Consider the following 19,736-nt stretch of genomic DNA (forward strand, 5'->3'; position numbering starts at 1 on the left):
ATCTCATATGCTTTTATCAGTCTGATATACAAATTATCATTCAAATATGCAGTTGAGTTCACCTACAAAGCATTTTTCTCCCACGAAATATATTCTTTAACGATCATTTTGAATTCCCCCAGGGCCTAACTATAGCGTGATGTATATTATGGTGGGGTGTATATTGATATACCCAACTTGATTTAATGTTCATTGGAAACCTCCCAATTATCGCATCTAAGTTTGGCCGTGCATCTCCCCGCGCGAGTGATAACTATAAGAGCTATTGTTGCCATACAGATAAACAAGCCCATATCTGAAAATGTAAATGCGTTGTCCTGTGTTTTTAGTGGAGAAGACAACAGACCTACAATATTACCGTACTCAAGGAGTCTGAAAACCCATAATTTTCGATGAGCTTCAGAAGAGAGAGAATCAAGAACTCGCCAATCCTCAATAGGATCCGGACGAGAACGACAAAGGAAACAGCGTTATATTTATGCAAAGCCGACATATTTCTACCGAGAGCAGAGATTCCATCAACGCGAAAACACCTGGCGAAAATTTTGAGTCATGTAGATCCAGGTTGGAAGTTCATCAGATTTCGTAACGATGAAATCTCCCCCCTGGCTGTAAAACATGATCGTTTAAACACGAGCGAAATTGAAAACAGTGAGGAGACTAGTATCCAGGCCCTTAGTGTGGTCTTGTTCATAGACGAAGCGCTATATGAAGAGGTACTGGGTACCATTCAGAATGAGGCAGATATCTGGCAATTACGCCATAGCATTAAACTGTTAAATAATGTTGACGACTCTACGGTGATTGGCTGTATGGATTTCTATGAATTCTCCAAGCATTTGCCTCTCTGGGCGATTTCTCCAATACATTTTGGCAACAAGATTCTAAGATTTCATATATTCGTCAAAGATTTTGAGAAAATGAGAGAATATTATGAACGGCTCATATCACAACAATGTAATTTCATAAGAACAGGATTTTGCATTTTCAATGTTCATTCTTACCCAGGCCTAGACGTCCAAATCTCGTTGAAGAAGGAACTATATGCGCATCTTCATCTAACAAGATCAGCGGTGCTGCGTTTGAAGTTTCGAAAACTTGATGTTGCGCGGTGTAATTTGGTTTCTTCACTTGTGCAAATTAACTTACGTGTATGGCGTACAAAGGATCCAGAGGGGAATGTGATATTGCTCGAAGAGATTGGAAACGAGTCACCTGATAAGCTCTCGAAACATCGTTCGAAATCCGAAGTTGCGAATGACGAATTGGTATTTGTATAATATATCGGTTTAAAACACGTGATAGACGTCTTGGAAGAGAGTTTTGAATGCCATTCTGTTGGATTGGAAACGAGTCACTTGATAAGCTTACGAGATATCGTTCAAAATCAAAAGTACTAAAAATAAATATTGTTGTTTGTATAATATCAAAGAAACACAACAAGATAGCCCGATGGGTTTTTATCATTCTGATGTATTTCAAGCGTTTAAAAGCAAGAAGCAAGTGCAAGCAGCCAAGCGAAATAAACGCAAGCAAAACAACGAAAACGATTATATATGTTCGCAGTAAATAAAAACAAACATGGTTTTCCTAGAAAAGTTATTTGTATTTTCAAAGCAACTTAATATGTTGCCCTTTCGACATTGTTTTTGCCTCGACAGGATGTATGCATGACCAATTATATATTTATTTTTATTTTGCCATGATGATTTTTATTGTAACTGCGATTTTTATTTTGAGATTATGTCGCAAAGCACAACTCAGAGGCCCTGTTACACGGTGCAACTTTTCCTGCAACTTGCAATCCAATTCTTCTTTTGAGAGATGTAAATTTGGTAACTACAAAACTCTTGTCTTTATTACATGTACTCACATGGCGTTTCTTACACTTGCATTCTGAATACTTTTCACTAATTTACATTTCTTAAAAGTAGAATTGCATTGCAAGTTGCAAGAAAAATTTCACCGTGTAAAATGGGTAAGACAAAGCCTCAAAAAGTTAACTGACGATCACTGATTAAGACGCAGAAGTCAGACTGGCCTATGACCTAAACCTCTATTAACAGATTTAAAGATCCTAACCCCTTTGTCGATTTCTTTTCTCGGCAACAAGCCTTTCGAGCTTTTGTTTGGCATGGAGATCTGGTTGCTCAAAAACTCCATATAGTCTCTATTTACACTACACTCAATATAATTATTGGCATGGTAATTGGTACGATCGCGACTTGCGCTTTAGACTAATTTTTTCATTGGGTAACAAGAAGGGAATAAACTTACTTACTAAGGAGCTAATTACATGGAGTGTTTTCAGCCCGGGCTGAGTTTCAGCTAGAAACTTCAGCCCAGGGTTGTTATAAAATCCTAACAAAATCACGCACGCGATTACATGAAAATTTCAGCCCGGCAATCTCTTGCGCGATTTTGTTGGGATTTTATAGCAACCCTGGGCTGAAGTTTCAGCCCGGTTGGCTGAAAACACTCCATGAAATCAGCCGCTAAGCGCACTTAAATTAGTGTAAATGCAAAGTTTGGCCGCGAAATTCTGTGAATTAGTTAACTAAATTAGTTAACAAAATGGCTTACACACTTCCAGCCGTAATACAAAAGTATACAAAATTTGTCACCTTCGCATGGCTATATTTTCCGTGATTTAAAACAATTCCCAGTCAAACTTGGCGTTTTACTCATTTTAATACGCTCTTTCAGAAAATGTCCTTTTTATTCCCGGGGTAAGAAATTAGTCTAAAACGTTAGCCGTCCATTGGTACCCGAACCAAATTTCATCCGTGCATGGCAATAAATTGAGTGTAATGCAGACAAACATTTAAATAAAAGGCTAATTAAGACAAAGGGAAGGAGAAGTGACAGATGATAGAAATGTATTTACTGGCTTTTACCCTATTTCTAAGACGACGACTCTCGAAGCAGCAAGTTGAAATTATCGCGTAAGCAGGTAAGCTATATAGCTATGTCGCTATCTCCATGAATTTCAATGCCGGTATCACAATTCATCAACATTTCTCTTCAAAGTTTCGCCCCAGTGAGTGGCTCTACTGCCAACGAAAACGTCGTAGTTGTGTAATATCTCGTCCTTGCTGAGTGCATCGTCCTATTTAAGATTTAAGAAAGAAGTAGGCTATAAGATTTTTTTTAAAGTCGATCGACTTTCATATTTATATTTGGCGACAATTATAATGCGAGATTTTTTATTTTGCCACAAAAGAATAACTCTTATTCTATTTTGCGCGTATCTGCAAAAGGCATTGGACTTTTGCATACTAGACCAACTTTTGATTTAGACAATTACAAAAAGGAATGTTCCTCAATTTTTTCTACGACCGGGATCGAGCTTAGCTGTGGTGATTTTTTTCCATCTTGTTACATATATCGTAAGTTGTTGGTCATATATATGAGCCTTCTTAATCCAACAAATGAATAGCAGAACGAGGTTGCAATTGAGTTCTGTTCGTGAATATAGTACGTTTTTGCCGGTGTAAAAACTATAAGGCCGATGTAACGACATAGATGCACGTCCGTACACCTCTGTAGAAAAAACGCGACAGTGGAAATCTGTCAGTGGGAATTTTACGTTTCCGGACATCTTTTATATAGATGCACTCTGCATGTGTAACAGATTTATGATGTATATATGCATGTGTTGCTGTACGACCTGTACATGCACAGAATTTATTGACCCGAATCTCATGTACCATGCTAAATCCTGAAGAGTCTGCATGCACTACACTTGTTCATTTTTAGTTGCCGGTTGCACGAATGCTGGTTAGCGCTATATCCATCGGATTATAGTGATTTTTTCAACTTTTCTAAAAATGCTTGAAAAGCAATAAGATTTCAGCTTAGGAACCAATTATTATTAAAGAGGTTCCTCAATTTAGGAATACTGTAAGGTTTAATTAAATTTCAGCCAACAACAGGCGATTTTAGAGCGATTGAAAAAACACTAATGCGGTGGATAGCGCTATATCCTGCTTTCATACAACAGGGCCCAGAAAATCTTGATTTAAACACCGCTTTAGTTATACAACTTACAATACACACCTTATCACTATCAGCCTTGCCAATGAGATGCAATGCTTCGTTTTCATGGCGATCGTATTTCGTCGGAAAATACCATTCCTTCACTTCATCCTGAAGAAAGAAGGTTTCATAAAATGACCATAGACTGGGTGATGACCCCGGACGGGGTCGGTAAAATATAATGAATAAAACATATCGGAATATTATGATACACAACATTATGATACAAAAATTTTATGATATATTATGGTCTGTTGAAGCAATCCAATTTTATTGCATCCAATTCACTTCTGCATGCATGGCGTATGAAATAAAGTCAGGTTATTGACAAAGCAGTACTGCGTTGGTTTAAGGTGATTTGCTGCTCACGTGCATTGCAATTCAACAGACTATAGCCCCGTTTACACTAAACTCGATTTATTGGCACGGCACGGCTAAAATGGGTACCCGTGCCCATTTTGTCTGTGCTCGATCTTTGCTTTGGTAACCTTAATACTAATAAAATTGGGTACGGGTACCAATTTTAGTCGTGTCGTGCCGATAAATAGAGTGTAGTGTAAACGGGGCAAAATGAATTGGATCCGACAAAATTGGACCGTGTGAACAGATCTTTAAAGTACAAGTATAATATATACTGTTGTTATTCATGGGGTTCAGCACAACATTCTTCACTCATGACGCGACGACCTGATCGATTTTTCACCTTGTATTCGTAGATCAACTGTAGTAGGTAAAGGTCAAAGACTCACCTTGTCCAGTACATCATTTTTATTTAAATCCCTGATACCAAACTCCCTTTTTGTATCCTCACGGGATCTTTTTTCGCCTGGAAGAAATTAACAGAAAGCAAGTTCGACAAATTTTGGGTAATCTCCATAACAGTATGGCCCAAGAAAATGACCATGCAGCAATATTAAAGTTTACAAACTCAGTGTAGACCATCAACGCTTTTGGTTGAAGTAGCAGACACATCGTCACATTGTTAGGGTGGTAGCTAAACCGATCAATTGGGGAGTGGGGTGTATATTCATATATTCATGTTGACATATCATATTTAGTAACAACAACGTACAAAAGAAATCAGTCGGGCATAAGAGGAATATATGAATATACACCCACAAACTAAGGTTTTATCTACAGTCCAGTATATTGTGGATTTCGCACGGGCACGTTCTGGGCTATTCGATTAAAGCCATTAAACGAAATCCACGCCACAAACCTTTTTTGAATTCCTCGAAAGTTATCACGCCGTCTTTATTCAAGTCCATCGTCTCCATCGCTTCATCTATGAATACGTCATACATACGAGGAAAGAGATCCATGTACTGATATGCCACGAATTCATCCAAACTCAGTTTGTTGTCTTTATTTTCATCAGCTGCTTCGAACCGTTTGTGATATTTATTGATCCTAGCTATTATTGTCTCATCTACAGTCAAAGATACAGCGATATAAATTATTTTTGAAAATTATTTTTGGTGAGTGTTCACAAAATCTGTTTACGGACTTTCGTTATCTTTATTACCCACTTTTCATCTGGGATATGCCTATGCTTATGCAACTCATGGCTGACGGCCGTGTTTGAAGACAATTTGAAGAATATTTCAATTCTGTCATTTCATATTTTCATTCTTTGATACACTGGGTCTGGGTGATATGTATATATATACATGACATTTCTGATCTCGATGTAGAAACCTTTAGTGCCTATTTTTAGGCTTTTTAGTGTAAAAATTTAGTCTATCTTAGCTGTGTTTGTTCTGCATGCTATATATATTATATCAATGTAATCGGCATGTGACTCAGTTTTTCTGCAAAATGAGTGAACCATTAAATTGGCTTCGTTTAAGATGGCGACCGAGCTAGCTAGCTATATCATCAGTTATTGTCCCGGTTCACGTGAAATTCTTTGCTCTTGTCGCCCCAAAGATAGCGGACAAGGTCATACGTCATGTTACATCAGGACCTTTAAAAAGCAACTTCAGAAGTTTTAAATTTGCAGAGAAATTCAATGGCTGAGAACCTTACCATGATCTTTTCCAGGAAAATTTAAAGCTTGATAATCCTCCCAGCTGATAAGGCCATCACCATCAATGATCGAGGGATAATTATCAGCCCAATACTTTCTCATTAATTCCTTCGGTTCATTTAATGAAATGTATTTCAACCACTCTGTCATTTCACTCTTTGATACATTACCGTCGCCATTTTTATCGATTTTGTCAACCAGTTTGCTTAAAAACAATAATTTACTATAAATTTTCAAAAGTAGCTATATAGTTTTGAATAGTGGAGTAAAATAAAAATAACAAATAAACAATTGAGGACACTTTTGGAAATGCTATGATGCACAGTAATTTATTTCAAAGTAAACTTCAGACACACAGAAAGGAAAACGACGATGCAATTCAAACAAAATCAGAATGAGGGGATGAATCTTTTACACGGCTTCATTATAAACCCGTTACATGTCGCTAGAACTGTTTCATTGAAAAAAATCATTTTCCATGGGTCAGTTGTATAAAAAGGTAGTTGCAGATTTGGCCAATCAGAATAATGTATTTTCTAGTAACTACGATTTAACTACTTAAAATGTAGTTGAGCGTTTTATACAAACGGCCCCTGGTCCCTGGACAAAAAACTCTGCGAGTATTGCATGCAAACTTGAACAATCTCACAATTTTACTATAAGAATGTTTAATAAAAATATTGTTCCCCGTGGCCCATGAATATGACCATGATCTATTATTCACGCACCCTAGCGGTGAACCAGGCATGTCAAAACTTTGGTCACGAGTTTAAATAGAAGAGTTTCAGCAGACGAAAACTGATTTCCAAGGGGTGATCGAGTGGCAAGTCAGAATGAATGATCAGCAATGTCAGATTAAATGCAAATTAGTCATCCCATAAGTTCAGTGGTTTCAAATTACCAACATATTAAACACGATATGTATAAATATAACATCGAATGCGCTTTGTGAGTTTCTTGCATCGCTGCTTTCGATTAGAATCCATGAGTAAAGGAATCACGCATTCAGGATAAGGACGCGCGCACAACAGATAGAATCGAATCGATTGCCATGGATCTGTGCATGCAGATATGAATTTGTAACAGGAAATGTTCAGGATGTGGTAATTAAAACAGTTAGCAGTGTTTACACACAAATACCTCTTTCTTTCAAGCTTTCAACTACGGATCAATGGAAAGTGATGTGTGCTTTATTGTTTCATGATTGTAAACATTCGAGATTCATATCAATTATTATTTTAATTTATCTATTTTCACGTGAATATTAAATTAGGCATAATATATTTCATACAAAGTTTAGACTTCAGACTTCGGGGTGCATGCATGCTCGCGAAGGACTGATAGAAGAGCTCCGGTAAGTAAATAGATAGATGCACTTAACGACGTCTATGCTTACCTGAGTCTAAGTATTCTCTCTTGATTATTCAGTTCGCCGAATTCTTTTTGCCCATCATGGCCGAGAAACGTTTCGTGGTCATATTCATCATTATGCTTGCCATCCTCTGTGTAGTGACCATCTTCAGCTCTCCCGGGCACTGAGTGTGCTAGACATGTAGGGAGCAAAATAAAAAACAATAAAAATCGTACGTTTGCCATGATTTCTTCGACAGATTGTTGTGTCACAGGGCGCAAGCAATGAATGTATTCGTCGCGCAAATGCGAATGTTTTCTATGCGCTTTGAAATTTCTTACTTTGCGTGGAAATGTGGCCGTGCGCTATTGGACAGTTGCTATCACGTGATAAAAATGAAGCATTTCTATTGGCTACTTGATTCTGTCCAGCACATATGAAAGCCCTTATTGTTGTTGTCAATCTCTCGCATAAAAGGCAAAATTAAGTACTCATTTACTCGAAATCCGCAACACAATAAAAAGGATGAACTTAGTGTCTAAGACGGAATAAATATTTAAATAAATTGCGCAAAATCTATTTGTATCAAAGAGGCAGCAAGGCATAAAATGTCGTAACTGTGTCAGGGGTTTTCCCCACTATTTTGAAAATTTGAGTTCATTCATGCTAGTTTCCGGTCACTTCCGAGTCTGGGCGATGACATTTCTACCTCAATTACTAATCTTTAAAATTATTTTGCAAATAAATTGGGGCGATTTAGTATTCTTGGTTAAAATTAACAATCATCTGCAGAAGTCTGCTCAGACTTAGCTTGGGGGTGTTGGAAATAAGTTAGCATTTGGGGGTTCAGACGAAGGTAGTTCATGGGTGGGCAAAATGACAATCCTTGAATACTTTGCCTGAGTTTGGTGCGTCAGCTCCCACGACGTGGCATGATCATGCGTGTAATACGACAGCGCAAATTTGGGTACGTGGCAATTGGCCGCCGAAGGTCCCATTTTGAATGCATGTCGAAATATAAAAATCTGTGGGCAGTTTTGTTGTAAAACGCTCATAATAACATTTTGACATTGACAATGCAGTCTGTTCTAAAGTCATGCCTATTTGGAACGGAACGAGCGAAACACAAATGCATCACTGGGACTCATCTTATGACATCAATGCCCGTTTGCGGGTTTTTACCGACGCTGTAAGACAATAGCGCATTATAGTAACTCAAAACACAAAACAGCAACGTGGCATATATTTCGTCGAGCCATGTTTAAATGCGAGGTTCATCGTGAGGGTTTAGCATTGATTCATTTGATTGAACGCTAGTGGCTGTATCTAGGATTTGTCATCATGGAGATACAAATAAAATGCTTTCTAAGTCTGCTTTGTTGTGTGCTAGTCAACTCAATACCACGCATTCGACCAAGTGATCATTACATTGACGGTAAACACAATGTAGAACATGACCACAAAGCATTTCTTGATGAGAGCGAGAGAGATACATTTAAAACTCTCACGCCAGAAGAGAGCAGACTGCGTCTTAGGTAAGATGGGGATCTTGTTGAATAGGATTATGTTTATAACAGGCTGCCAAGGGGCCAAAGTTTTGTTGCAATGGAGTTTGCCAATTATACATAAAGGTTTATACTTGGTATTATGATATATTATTTTATCGCTGCCGCATTAATTTACGGAAGCAGTCAGGTAAACAATTTGCATAAAGCACGAGTGAATAATTAAATATGGCCCCAAATAATGGTGTCTTATTCCATAAAATTTATTTATTCTACCAATATATATGATGCAAGTTACTGAAGTTAGAACTGTAGTAATCTATTCTGACTTAAATCTATTGATCTATCCATTGATCACTCTTCTCATGATGACGTCAAACGCGGGAAATCTGATGTTAAACTGTTTAATGATGTTAAAATGTTTGACTGGCCCGCAACACTAACGAGACCATGAAACTCCTTGTCCCTTCTCGCACTTGACGTTTCATGAGAAAAGTCTATTGCCTAATATTTTTCGGAACGCCTGGGTATATTTTCTGAACGCAATGACTGTAATATAGTAATGTGTTCTTTGATGTGGGCACAAACAGTGGTGGATTTAGGGCCTATTCATATGCCTCGCGTACCCATAACCATGGCATACTATTGCTATTTGGGTATACATTGAGTTTACATGCATTGTAAATTAAGGCCCTGTTATACAGTGCAATTTTTTTTGCAACTTGCAATGCAATTCTACTTCCCAAGAGATGCAAATTACTGAAGATTCTTGCAGAAGAAAAGCGAAGTGTAATAAACACAAAAGTTTAGTTGTTCCCAAATATACATCTCCCAAAAGTAGAATTGCATTGCAAGTTGCAACAAAAATTGCACCGTGTAACAGGGCCTTAAGTATTGGATTGAATTCTTTTTTGCAGTGAAATTGTCGATAAAATAGACAAGGATAGCAATGGTAACATAACAAAGACAGAGTTAAGGGCTTGGATGGAATATATTCAACTGAAACATCTTCGTGATGAGGTGGATAAGCGTTTTCATAAGATTGACACGGATGGTGATGGAGTGATATCCTGGGACGAGTTTAAAGAGAGACATTATGGGCATAAAATGGGTGAGAAATTTGATTAAGAAATATTCTTCGCATGCTTGTCCAAATCAGCATCATTGGAGAACGTGCTGCAAATTAAATAAGTAGGTTTTTCTTTTATAAGTAAGTTCAGCAAGAGATCATATATAGCGTATGATTAGAATATCTTCGATCTAGTTGTTGGAATTCAAGAGTCAAAACACAAGAGGTTATTTCATGGCCAGGATTAGCATTTTGTTGTCCTTTAAAGCTAGGAATCTTTCAATTTCCTATTTGAACAATATAAATTATTATGAGGAATTCTCCCCTGATCCATTCCGCTTAAAATATTTCATATTTATTGAATTGCATTCTGTACACCCTTCAAGTTACTCATATTAAAATTCAACCATGTTTGAGATCTCTTTTTTTTATATTCACGAAGATCACGACAACAGAAATGTGGACGAACAGTACAAGAAGAAACGGGAATTCGACAAAAAAAAATATCAGGCCGCAGACTCCGACCACGACAATATGTTAACAAAAGACGAATACTCGGCATATTTACACCCCGGCGAATACAGGAGAATGCATGAAATCGCTGCTGAGGAAACATTAAAAGGGATAGACAAGGACAAAGATGGATACCTTTCTCTTGAAGAATATATTGGTAATTCATATTTTTGTCAACTTTTCTTACTGCATGGTGGCTTTGCTCAGGTTTTACAGCTCTACTCGTACCCAGGTTCACCAGAACGATACAAAGCTAAAGTAGGGCGCAGGGGGGGGGGACTGTTGCGGCTGGTTTTCGTCCATATTGCCGCATACAAGCGATTGTTAACAGTACTATCGTGATGGTTTGTTAAATTATTTTGTCAGCTATTCTGTGTCCATTACGATATTCAATGCCCGGTAGACGATTGCGTTTTCTTTGAAGCTTTTTAGCTGCAAGGATAGCAGATGAAGGCATATTATTAGCGCTTTCGTCGCAACGACAGTAGAATATACGTTGCACTGCAGAAGTTTTTAGTTTAAAACCACCCTGCTACACAAAAATTGTAAGAGGAAATTGTTTCTACTGTTTTTAAAAGGTGATTATGGTGAAACAGAACCGGAGTGGGTGGACGAGGAAAGAGAATACTTTCGGAAGGAAAGAGATAAGGACGGCGACGGAAAACTTAATAAGGTAGGAGTGAATTATGGCACAACCTACTGAACTCTGCAATTAGCAGAACCCGAGAAACGAGCGCGAAAAGTCAACCAAGCAGAAGACATTTTTGTTTTCTACATTACATGCTTACATAATTTTCCAACAGAAAAGAAGTTATTATATAGAGAAATAAATGACCGTAGATACTCTTTATCTCTCAGTGGACTACAATAGCACATAATTTATAAAGTAATTTAAATTCCACATTCTTAGGCAGAAGTACTCACTTGGTTGTTTCCTGTCAATTATAATCCGCTTGATGCTGAGACAGAACATTTAATGTATGAGGCTGATGGAAATAAGGTATGTTTTATTTGCATACATAGAATTTAATACAACTGAACGATAACAACACTGAAGTCTAAACATCAGTTATCAGGCTGGCCTGGTATAAGAAACTAAGGCAATAAAACTAAAGACTTGTAAAATAGCTACTATTTCATGAGTTTTTCTATTTACATATTTATATACAACAATTCGAATGCTTTGAGAGTGCGTAAAGAGATGATGCTTTAATGCTAATTATAGTCTATTTACAGGCTCTGTTTCAACCCATAGGTGTTGAGAAAGTTCTCCAGTATAATGTTCCACTGTCATTTCTCATTTCAGGACAAGACTGTCACCAAGCGGGAAATATTGGACAAACAAGAGTTATTTGTTAAAAGCAAAGCTACGAACTATGGGGAGACGTTGAATCGTCCCGTGGACGAACTTTGAAGTAATATAAAATTGTCCAAGATTTAAAAGTTTTCCTAAACGGGCAAGTGTCCTAATTGGTCTTTTGGCCCACGTGACCGCATGTATATACCAACGTTGATGCACGTGATTCGTATTCACACGTGAAGCTATTTTGAAAAAAAACGTCTAAAAGTTTGTTCAAATTCATTTCCGTAGGAATTAAATTAAAAGTATTCGAATTTGAATATTACAATTTCTGAGTTTTTGTTTTCTGGGTAATGGCGATATTGTGTGGTTATTATTAGTTTAAATGATTCTTGAAGTACTGTTTTCCCGCGCTTCATTGATTTTCAGTAGCGTAGCCAGCCTGAAGATCTGTCCTGCTATGCTAATATCATGTTCGTTGACTGTGAAAAGAAGAAATTTACATTTACATAAATTTTAGGCGAGTCGACGTACGAATAAATGCATTGCAGCGGTGTAAACAGGGCTTTCTTTCTAGAACATTATATATCTTTTTTTCAATAAGCTGTTAGTAATCTTCTCATTGTATTTGCGCTTAGTATATGACGAATGATCATATCCACCGTCCCCCCCCCCTTCCGATACACCTTCACTCCAGAAGTGACATGCAGCCGCTGGTAAGTTCATTGCGGTGATTACGGATTCAAAATTTCTCCTTTCCTTAGATAAAACATTTTGTTTGCATGCAAATGAAATGATAATGCACGACACTGAAAATAGGCTGCATTGTATAATACGTTTGTTATGTTAACAAATCTGCATAAATAAAAAGGAAGAGCGCGAAATGCAATTTAGGTCGATGGCAAATAATTAAACCGCAAATTTATTTTGTGGTTGATATAAACCGCATAACCGGGATAAATAACTGCATATGCGGTTACATGATAATAGTGGTAAAAGAACGAGGTGTAGTCGAGAAATAATATAACTTATTAATCACGAGTATAACTCGGCTGCAATTATTGAGTTTTGTAATTTTGTAATCACACTGTTCAAAATTAAACTAAAAATACACAAAGTTACACTGCATGAGGTTCAGATAGCTGTTAAAAAGGTATTTTCTGACTCGCAAAGGTATGTTATTTGTGTCGTAGAAGCATGTATAAGAAAATCAAAATCCATGTTTTTCCACCTTTTCCCCCCAAATAGTAATATAGGCTTAACTTAGCTAACAGTCTAAGAATAGTGTGCATATGCAATTACAGCCGGTGAAATAAATTGTTAATGACATTGCTTCAAAACCAATGAAATTTCGGTACGAGTCCTCAGATCACAAAAGTTATATAATTACCGCGATAAATTAGAAAATAAAATGTAATAAATTTTTCTAGACTTCATCGCCTTGACCAAAGAAAAATAGATCTAGAAGCGCATGGCATCATAAACAACAATTATTCAAATTTTCCGACCTTGTATAAATATAGACCTTTATTAATAATATATAAATTTTAATCACCATGGCGTTGAGCAAATGAACTATATCAATATTTATGCATATTGAAAGACATCCCCTAATAACATCTTACTATTACCGCAAACCTTTCGAGTAGACAACGATTTACAAATTTATTAAAATACCATATAATGCAATATTTGACTTATATAGTGCTAACAAAACAAAAGCTATCACAAAATTTATAACAAGAGACTGGGTAAATTTCTTGTTGTATTATGATGAAAATATTGATATAGAATACATGCACCTGCAAAATGACAGTTATAGCAACATATATAGCACCTGTCGCGGTCGGTCGATCCATAAACAACGTGTTCATGCTAAGTCAAAACAAGGAACAGTTGCAATTGTTTCAAAACGTATTAAACTTCAGCAGAGTATAAGCGATGTTTTCCAGTGACGTTTAAAAGGAAGGTAACTGTTCGTGACTGTCATGGTATTGCTGAAGAATGTTACACGGAAATTTAATGGAGTTAAGTAGACAGGAAGAGCAGCAACGCTAATGAACAATCTTGATATATAGATTCAAAGATGCAGAAGGCTGTTTTGAAACCTCCAGATGGATTGCAAGGTTTTAATTCGCTTCAATTTGACCGTGACCTTAGAAGTTCCCTGCGGAGTCAGAGGTGTTCTTCGCGACCAGAAACTACCCCTTCTCCCGACGTGGATTGTGATATCACGATTTTGAATGAAACGCCGAAGCAAAAAGCAGACAGACTCTTACAGGAAGCGAATAAACGAGATATTACCCTAATGGCCACAAGCTCGCGACCGACGACTCGCTATGCGGCTTTGTACGCCGCTAGCAAAAACCGCGGGCTCGACGCATCTTTAGGAAGAAACTTGACGTTTTTGGAATCTATGAAAAAGAAAAAAGTAAGAATGATTCAACAAACACAAGAAGCGCTAAAACAGGATTTTAGAAAGACCAAAAAGGTTTCTTTACGACGGGATAAACAACTCGTAAAACAAAACAGTGAAAGTAGTATTTATACAGAAAGGAAAAAATCCCGCCCGGGAAATAATCGGCGGAGTGTTAAGTTACCACCAATTAATCTTAGAAAAATGAATAGCCTGTGAATAACAGCCATGCATGGGAGTGCTTTACACACGTAAGTAATCCAAGCAGGTTCTAGTTATCTTTACATGCTGTGTCTTCATATAAAGATTGACGCGATAAATGCATGCATGTAGAAAGTTAAAATCAACTGAAAAGGAAAGAAAAAAGATCAGGATTGAATTACCGTAAATACAATACGCGCTTCTCTGTTGCCATGTTGGATGATTCATTTGAAATTAAAGGCCATGGTCTACTTTAAACAGATGTAAATTAGTGAAGAGTCTTTAAAGTGTAAGTGCAAGCGGTACAACAATCGCCATGGAGCGTAATATAGACGAAAGTTCGGTAGTTGCCAAATTTACATCTCTCAAAAGAAGAATTGCATTGCAAATTGCAAGAAAAATTGCATCGTGTAACATGGCCTAAACTGGGGGAATTAGTTGGAAATATATAAATACATACTACAAATACATTGCATAGATTGATATTGTTTGCACGAGCAAAACGCAGCATTAAAACAGTCAGTTTACTCAAGCTGTAAATATGACATGCATGACTTGATGTGTCAGTTTGAGGCGCTCAAAATCATAACTAAGTCACGTCAAGACTCATAACCGTAATTTTATTAATTATGATAAAAGTTTTGAATATCATAATATTGACTGATAGAGAATTTGTCGCAAAATAATACCACGCAACGTCGTTGTTTGGGGTGTATTTTGCCCCATTCAGAAAAAAATTGTGTTCCGAAACTGTGTTGCACATACATCTTTAATAGTATTGTCTGTCGGCTGCCCAGCATGCAGGTGCACGAATATGAAGTTATATTTATTTCATGTTCGACAGCAGGGGCCGCGGAAGATCGTTACGTGGGAGGGGATATATTCACGTTCAGCATTATTAGTTTTTTTGAGATTGATTGTCTTTACGGTCTGCTAACATGCATGAATATATGAATAGTTACCAAACTCAACGATCTTCCGCTGCACTTTTAGACTTGTAGTACAGTAACGGTCAAAGATGTCTCGCAAATGTCATACTCATTATTGACATTACGTCAACTACTTCAGTTCCTAATTTATCCATTATCCCAACCATGCATTATGGCATTATCTAAGTGACCGTTTGCAATAATAAAACCAGACAGCAAGAATCTCGGAATCTGTAAGAATATAGTGTAAGATCTATAGAGAGGTAAAAAAGTGAAATTTTTCCAAGTTGAATAAAGCCATGAATTTATGAACAAGTTTAAACAATGAAATCTCTATTGGCTATCATGTTCCTTATTATTATAAACCACCAGTATGTTATAGAAAGCGTTAAGAGCATGATCACGTGTGCTCTATAGGATATAGAGTCCCAAGAATTAGATCATAAATTCATAATTTTATTTAATTCGTGGGACTCTATATCCCATAGAGCAGAATTGGTCATGCTTTAACCGTCATTAGTAACTCAATATAAAGTTGTTAATAAATTCAAAAAAGTCACTCATAATTTTCATGATTTTCAACCCCTATCAGTTAAAGAGCATGGAAATACTGGAAGCTGATTGGCCGAGTGAAGGTAGCTATTCTCTAACTTATGTTCCAGTCTAGTAGATGTTGAATTTTAGCGACAAGCTTGTCAGACTGGAAAGAAATGCCAAAGTGTATGTCAAAATAAGCCAAAACATCGACAAAACTCAGTTATCATTTTACCTATTCTTTTATTTTCGCTCAGAAAGCTTGCATTTTCCAATGTATTGTTTATAAACCATAACAACGACTCCTGTTATGTAATAACTTGTCTTTGCACATAACGTCATCATGAGAACATGCTCATGCGGACTACTTTTCGCCTTCATACAAAAGTTATATGTTCTTCATACGCGTGATTCACGATGACCATGCATTCAGACTCACTGTCCTCACTCTTGCTCAGGGAACCATCAACACTAGACATAGCTTCTTCCGGAAACAGACCATGTTCAGAATACTCATTTTTACTCCACATATGTTTTCTTAGCCTAGAATTTGAATTCGAACTCTCTTCCAAAATCTTTGATTCAAAATTGTTGTTTTCATCAACTTCATTTGGTGACTCGCAATGAAAGTTGCTAACTTTGGAATAAGACCTTTCAATGATAACGTCATTGCCATCTGGGTCTTGAAGAATGTAATTTGATTGGTTCGAAGAATGTTGGGCCGATGCCAAAAAGTCGAACAGCGGAGATATGCTTTGGACTTTAAATTTCAGTCGAAACAAACTACTCCGTAAGGGCAACACAGTTGAATTTTTCTTCAAACCGATTTGAACATCTAGACCGTCTTCCGAGTATGTCGTGAGGAAGCAAAAATCCGGCCCACAATCCTTTGCTTTCCTGTCTGTAATACTTTCGTAGAATACTTTCATCTCGTGGAAATTTTTCACATTGATATGAAATCGAACATGTTCGTTTCCGTAATGTACGCTACCGACTGATATCAATGGCATATCATACGAACATCTGTAAAACTCTTGTCTTGCGATTGTCCGAGGTCGTTCAATCCGGGAACTTTCAATCACGTGATCAAGTTGCCATGGTAATCCCTCGAGATGACTTTTAAGTGTGAACTCTAGGTCTGTATCCTCTTTTAGAAAAAAACAAATCGCATGCGATTGTGCCGGATTTTTTTCCAATGACCTGATTTTTAAAGCTTCATTCGGTTCAGTTGTGAAATTTCCAGAGTTACCAAATTCCAGTATGTTGAAAGGAAGTCTTATCTCTTTGAGATAATCCTGTAATAACTGTTCAATTTCTGGATTCTTTTGTTCAATACAAACTGCAATTGAACAATAGCAGGTAGTTTCCCCCATGATTATTGCCTACGGTGATACGAATGGGTATAAGTAATCGTGAAAGGCGAGGTACGCCTACGTCGGGGCTTTTATTCAGTGATATTCAAAGAACCTTGGAAAATCAGGATAAGTTCGACATTATGTCACTATTATAACGAAACGTCCAGCTTGGCTAATGAGTGTTTGACAATTTTTGTAAATCAACTTTGTAAATTGTAATTAGTGTAGGTAATAATACTATCATTACTATGGTGCGACAGCGTACGAATTTTTTGTACGAGTGACATACGAAAGTTTTGCCAAAATTAGACGAGACGTCGAGCATGATTATTTGTCAGTTATAAATTATGTATTAGTTCGATACAAAGGGGTTTTACAGCCGGTTTTCATTGCAAGTGTCATCATAGTTCATTGTCAAAGACTAGAATCCACGAAATATGGAATTTTATCAATATTGAATCCCACTAGATGGTTAGTGCATGACATATTAGTTTGCCTGCTAGGGCCGGACCAAGACTAATAAAGAGGTCAAGATACCCCGATTTCGGTATATGGGTACGGTAGCCATATCAGTTTGTTCCTTGGAATTTCTTGTTGTTTGCACGTTTCATGATACAAATCATGCCTGCCTCAAGAGGCTAAAGTCTACTCGAAATGATATGTTGAGGTAATCTTCGAAAAAATTGAGAAACACTGATGGAAATTCAGTGAACAAAATAAGGCTACCCGTACCCGTACATCGGGAACGGGGTATCTTAACTTCTTTAATGAGTTATAGCATTGGGTGCTGGGTTGCGTGGGTCGGCTGCGTGTCCGAAATTCATTTATGCTAAGAAGTGCTGTGGATTACGTTTATATTTTTATCAAGCACCCAAGATAATTTTTCATAGGAGCATTGACAACTACATGTTATTAGAGTGGAGGAGATATATTTTACTTTTCCTTGGTCATTTACAAAAAGCTTCAGGTTACAATTTATTCAAGTCTACATTACACTAACTATAAGAGCATCCGACCTAAGATAATAAATGAAATCATACTCGTTACTCGTATATATATTCACTCATGAAATGATGGGATATAGGAACAAATACCAGGACCTCTACTATTCATTCGAAAACATTCAAAAGCATGAAAGGCCGGTTATATATCCAACATTATTGACCTTGTTTGTCTGTGGTAATAATGTCAAGCGAACCTGAATTGCAATTAAGATTTTCTTAGCTTTTATTAAATAAGTGCCTTTGATCGGTTTGAAGGATCTTTTATAAATCTGACCAGAATTACGATTAATCCAATTAAACAGCGTTTTGGCTTATAAGATTAGGAACCTTACAATACTTTGGGGACTAGAACTGTTTGTGGATATTGGAAATTACTCACCAATTGATTTTATTTTTATTGATAACTTAACTGCGCTTCGAAAGCGTGTAAACGTTACTTACCCTCGATGCAATCCACTGTGTCTGTAACTTGTAAAACCAGGGATCCGAAGAGCATGTATCGTTTAATTTAGGAAGACCATCTTAGTAAAACTTGCAACAAGCTTATTTATGCTCTGAATTACACCTCGAATCCTTTAAACTGAATTCCAAAGAATATAATTAATGAGATGCATTTCTACTGATAAAGTGCATTCTGTAAGATATGCATACTGTAAAATGCATTGACAAACGATTAAGAGTCATAAAACGTTTTAATGGCTTGTTAAAATGTAGCGGATATTTGGTATGGTCAAGAAAATTTCCTTTATCACAGTGAAATCAAGCTTACAAGAATCTGTAGGTGAGGAAGCTGCAGTGGCAAATAGAAATATATCCATTTTCTCTATAAAACTAGATTAACGAAACTATAAATAGCCACTACAGACTGAAAAATACACTACAGATTGTTGAAAAAAGAAGCCAAACATTGGTATAGTCGGGCCTTTGATTTCTTTGTTTCAAACAAAGAAAACAACGATTATGGTAATAACATTTGGCTAATTTACTCAGGAATCTGGCAACCCTGAGTGTAGCTCAGTGAGTGTAGTCTGTAGATTGCACACATGATCAATCATTAATTATGTAAATTCAATTCACCCTAAAGACGTCATCACCCGAGACGGCCGAGAGCAATCAACTTTCAATTTTTTTCTCGTTTTTGTGAGCGTCAGCCCTCAAGGATTGCTCAGCTAATGGCATTATAATTACCTCTCTGGTATGCAAATAAACAGAATGAATTATGGTGTTCGCTCAATCGCTTAACTTCTGGCAATTTGGATCCCGTTTAGACGGTACCGAACGAATTTGGAACTAGTCGAAAACGCATGCATGCATGGATATCATGCAATACGTTTCCTGAATTAGTCACTAATCACTGATGTCTCAAATAATCAAATAAAATCTAAAAGTTTAACTGTTACGCTCGCTTCAGTATATCTCACTTCCCCTTTCTCTCACGTCTTCTTAATTCCCTTCTCATTTCAATTTATCTTAAACGGAGTATTAACGAAAG

At 36.9% G+C, this 19,736-nt stretch overlaps 3 protein-coding genes across 3 annotated transcripts; 1 reads left to right on the top strand and 2 right to left on the bottom strand.

The window, feature by feature from the left end:
* Positions 1-1,452: 1,452 nt before the first annotated feature.
* Positions 1,453-7,766, bottom strand: LOC114532121 (reticulocalbin-1-like). Its single transcript, XM_028553698.1, has 6 exons — positions 7,464-7,766; positions 6,067-6,272; positions 5,258-5,467; positions 4,788-4,864; positions 4,060-4,149; positions 1,453-3,109 (listed from the first exon to the last, which is right to left on the bottom strand). The coding sequence occupies exons 1-6, from the start codon at positions 7,661-7,663 to the stop codon at positions 3,002-3,004; spliced, it is 891 nt and encodes a 296-aa protein (XP_028409499.1). The 5' UTR covers positions 7,664-7,766; the 3' UTR covers positions 1,453-3,001.
* An 851-nt stretch (positions 7,767-8,617) lies between these two features.
* On the top strand, positions 8,618-12,114 carry LOC114532120 (calumenin-A-like). The gene is made up of 6 exons (XM_028553697.1): positions 8,618-8,953; positions 9,841-10,034; positions 10,435-10,662; positions 11,084-11,178; positions 11,416-11,505; positions 11,812-12,114. The coding sequence occupies exons 1-6, from the start codon at positions 8,760-8,762 to the stop codon at positions 11,917-11,919; spliced, it is 909 nt and encodes a 302-aa protein (XP_028409498.1). The 5' UTR covers positions 8,618-8,759; the 3' UTR covers positions 11,920-12,114.
* A 3,758-nt stretch (positions 12,115-15,872) lies between these two features.
* LOC114532117 (protein FAM124A-like) lies at positions 15,873-18,761 on the bottom strand. The gene is made up of 2 exons (XM_028553695.1): positions 18,686-18,761; positions 15,873-17,267 (listed from the first exon to the last, which is right to left on the bottom strand). The coding sequence occupies exon 2, from the start codon at positions 17,256-17,258 to the stop codon at positions 16,263-16,265; it is 996 nt and encodes a 331-aa protein (XP_028409496.1). The 5' UTR covers positions 17,259-17,267; positions 18,686-18,761; the 3' UTR covers positions 15,873-16,262.
* Between the last annotated feature and the right edge of the window lie 975 nt (positions 18,762-19,736).

Source organism: Dendronephthya gigantea, unplaced genomic scaffold, assembly GCF_004324835.1.
Source record: "Dendronephthya gigantea isolate DGI-Jeju-01 unplaced genomic scaffold, DenGig_1.0 000078F, whole genome shotgun sequence".
Taxonomy (NCBI): Eukaryota; Metazoa; Cnidaria; class Anthozoa; order Malacalcyonacea; family Nephtheidae; genus Dendronephthya; species Dendronephthya gigantea.

What these genes read in the sequence shown, in the direction of transcription:
- LOC114532121 (XM_028553698.1), bottom strand. Translation starts at nt 7,663, where the DNA reads ATGGCAAACGTACGATTTTTATTGTTTTTTATTTTGCTCCCTACATGT. An exon ending in TTTCGAGGAATTCAAAAAAG is followed by an intron (nt 4,865 to 5,257) that starts GTTTGTGGCGTG and finishes AATTTCTTCCAG; the next exon opens with GCGAAAAAAGATCCCGTGAG. An exon ending in AAAATGATGTACTGGACAAG is followed by an intron (nt 4,150 to 4,787) that starts GTGAGTCTTTGA and finishes TTCTTTCTTCAG; the next exon opens with GATGAAGTGAAGGAATGGTA.
- LOC114532120 (XM_028553697.1), top strand. Translation starts at nt 8,760, where the DNA reads ATGGAGATACAAATAAAATGCTTTCTAAGTCTGCTTTGTTGTGTGCTA. An exon ending in TTCTCTTGAAGAATATATTG is followed by an intron (nt 10,663 to 11,083) that starts GTAATTCATATT and finishes TGTTTTTAAAAG; the next exon opens with GTGATTATGGTGAAACAGAA. An exon ending in ATGAGGCTGATGGAAATAAG is followed by an intron (nt 11,506 to 11,811) that starts GTATGTTTTATT and finishes TTCTCATTTCAG; the next exon opens with GACAAGACTGTCACCAAGCG.
- LOC114532117 (XM_028553695.1), bottom strand. Translation starts at nt 17,258, where the DNA reads ATGGGGGAAACTACCTGCTATTGTTCAATTGCAGTTTGTATTGAACAA.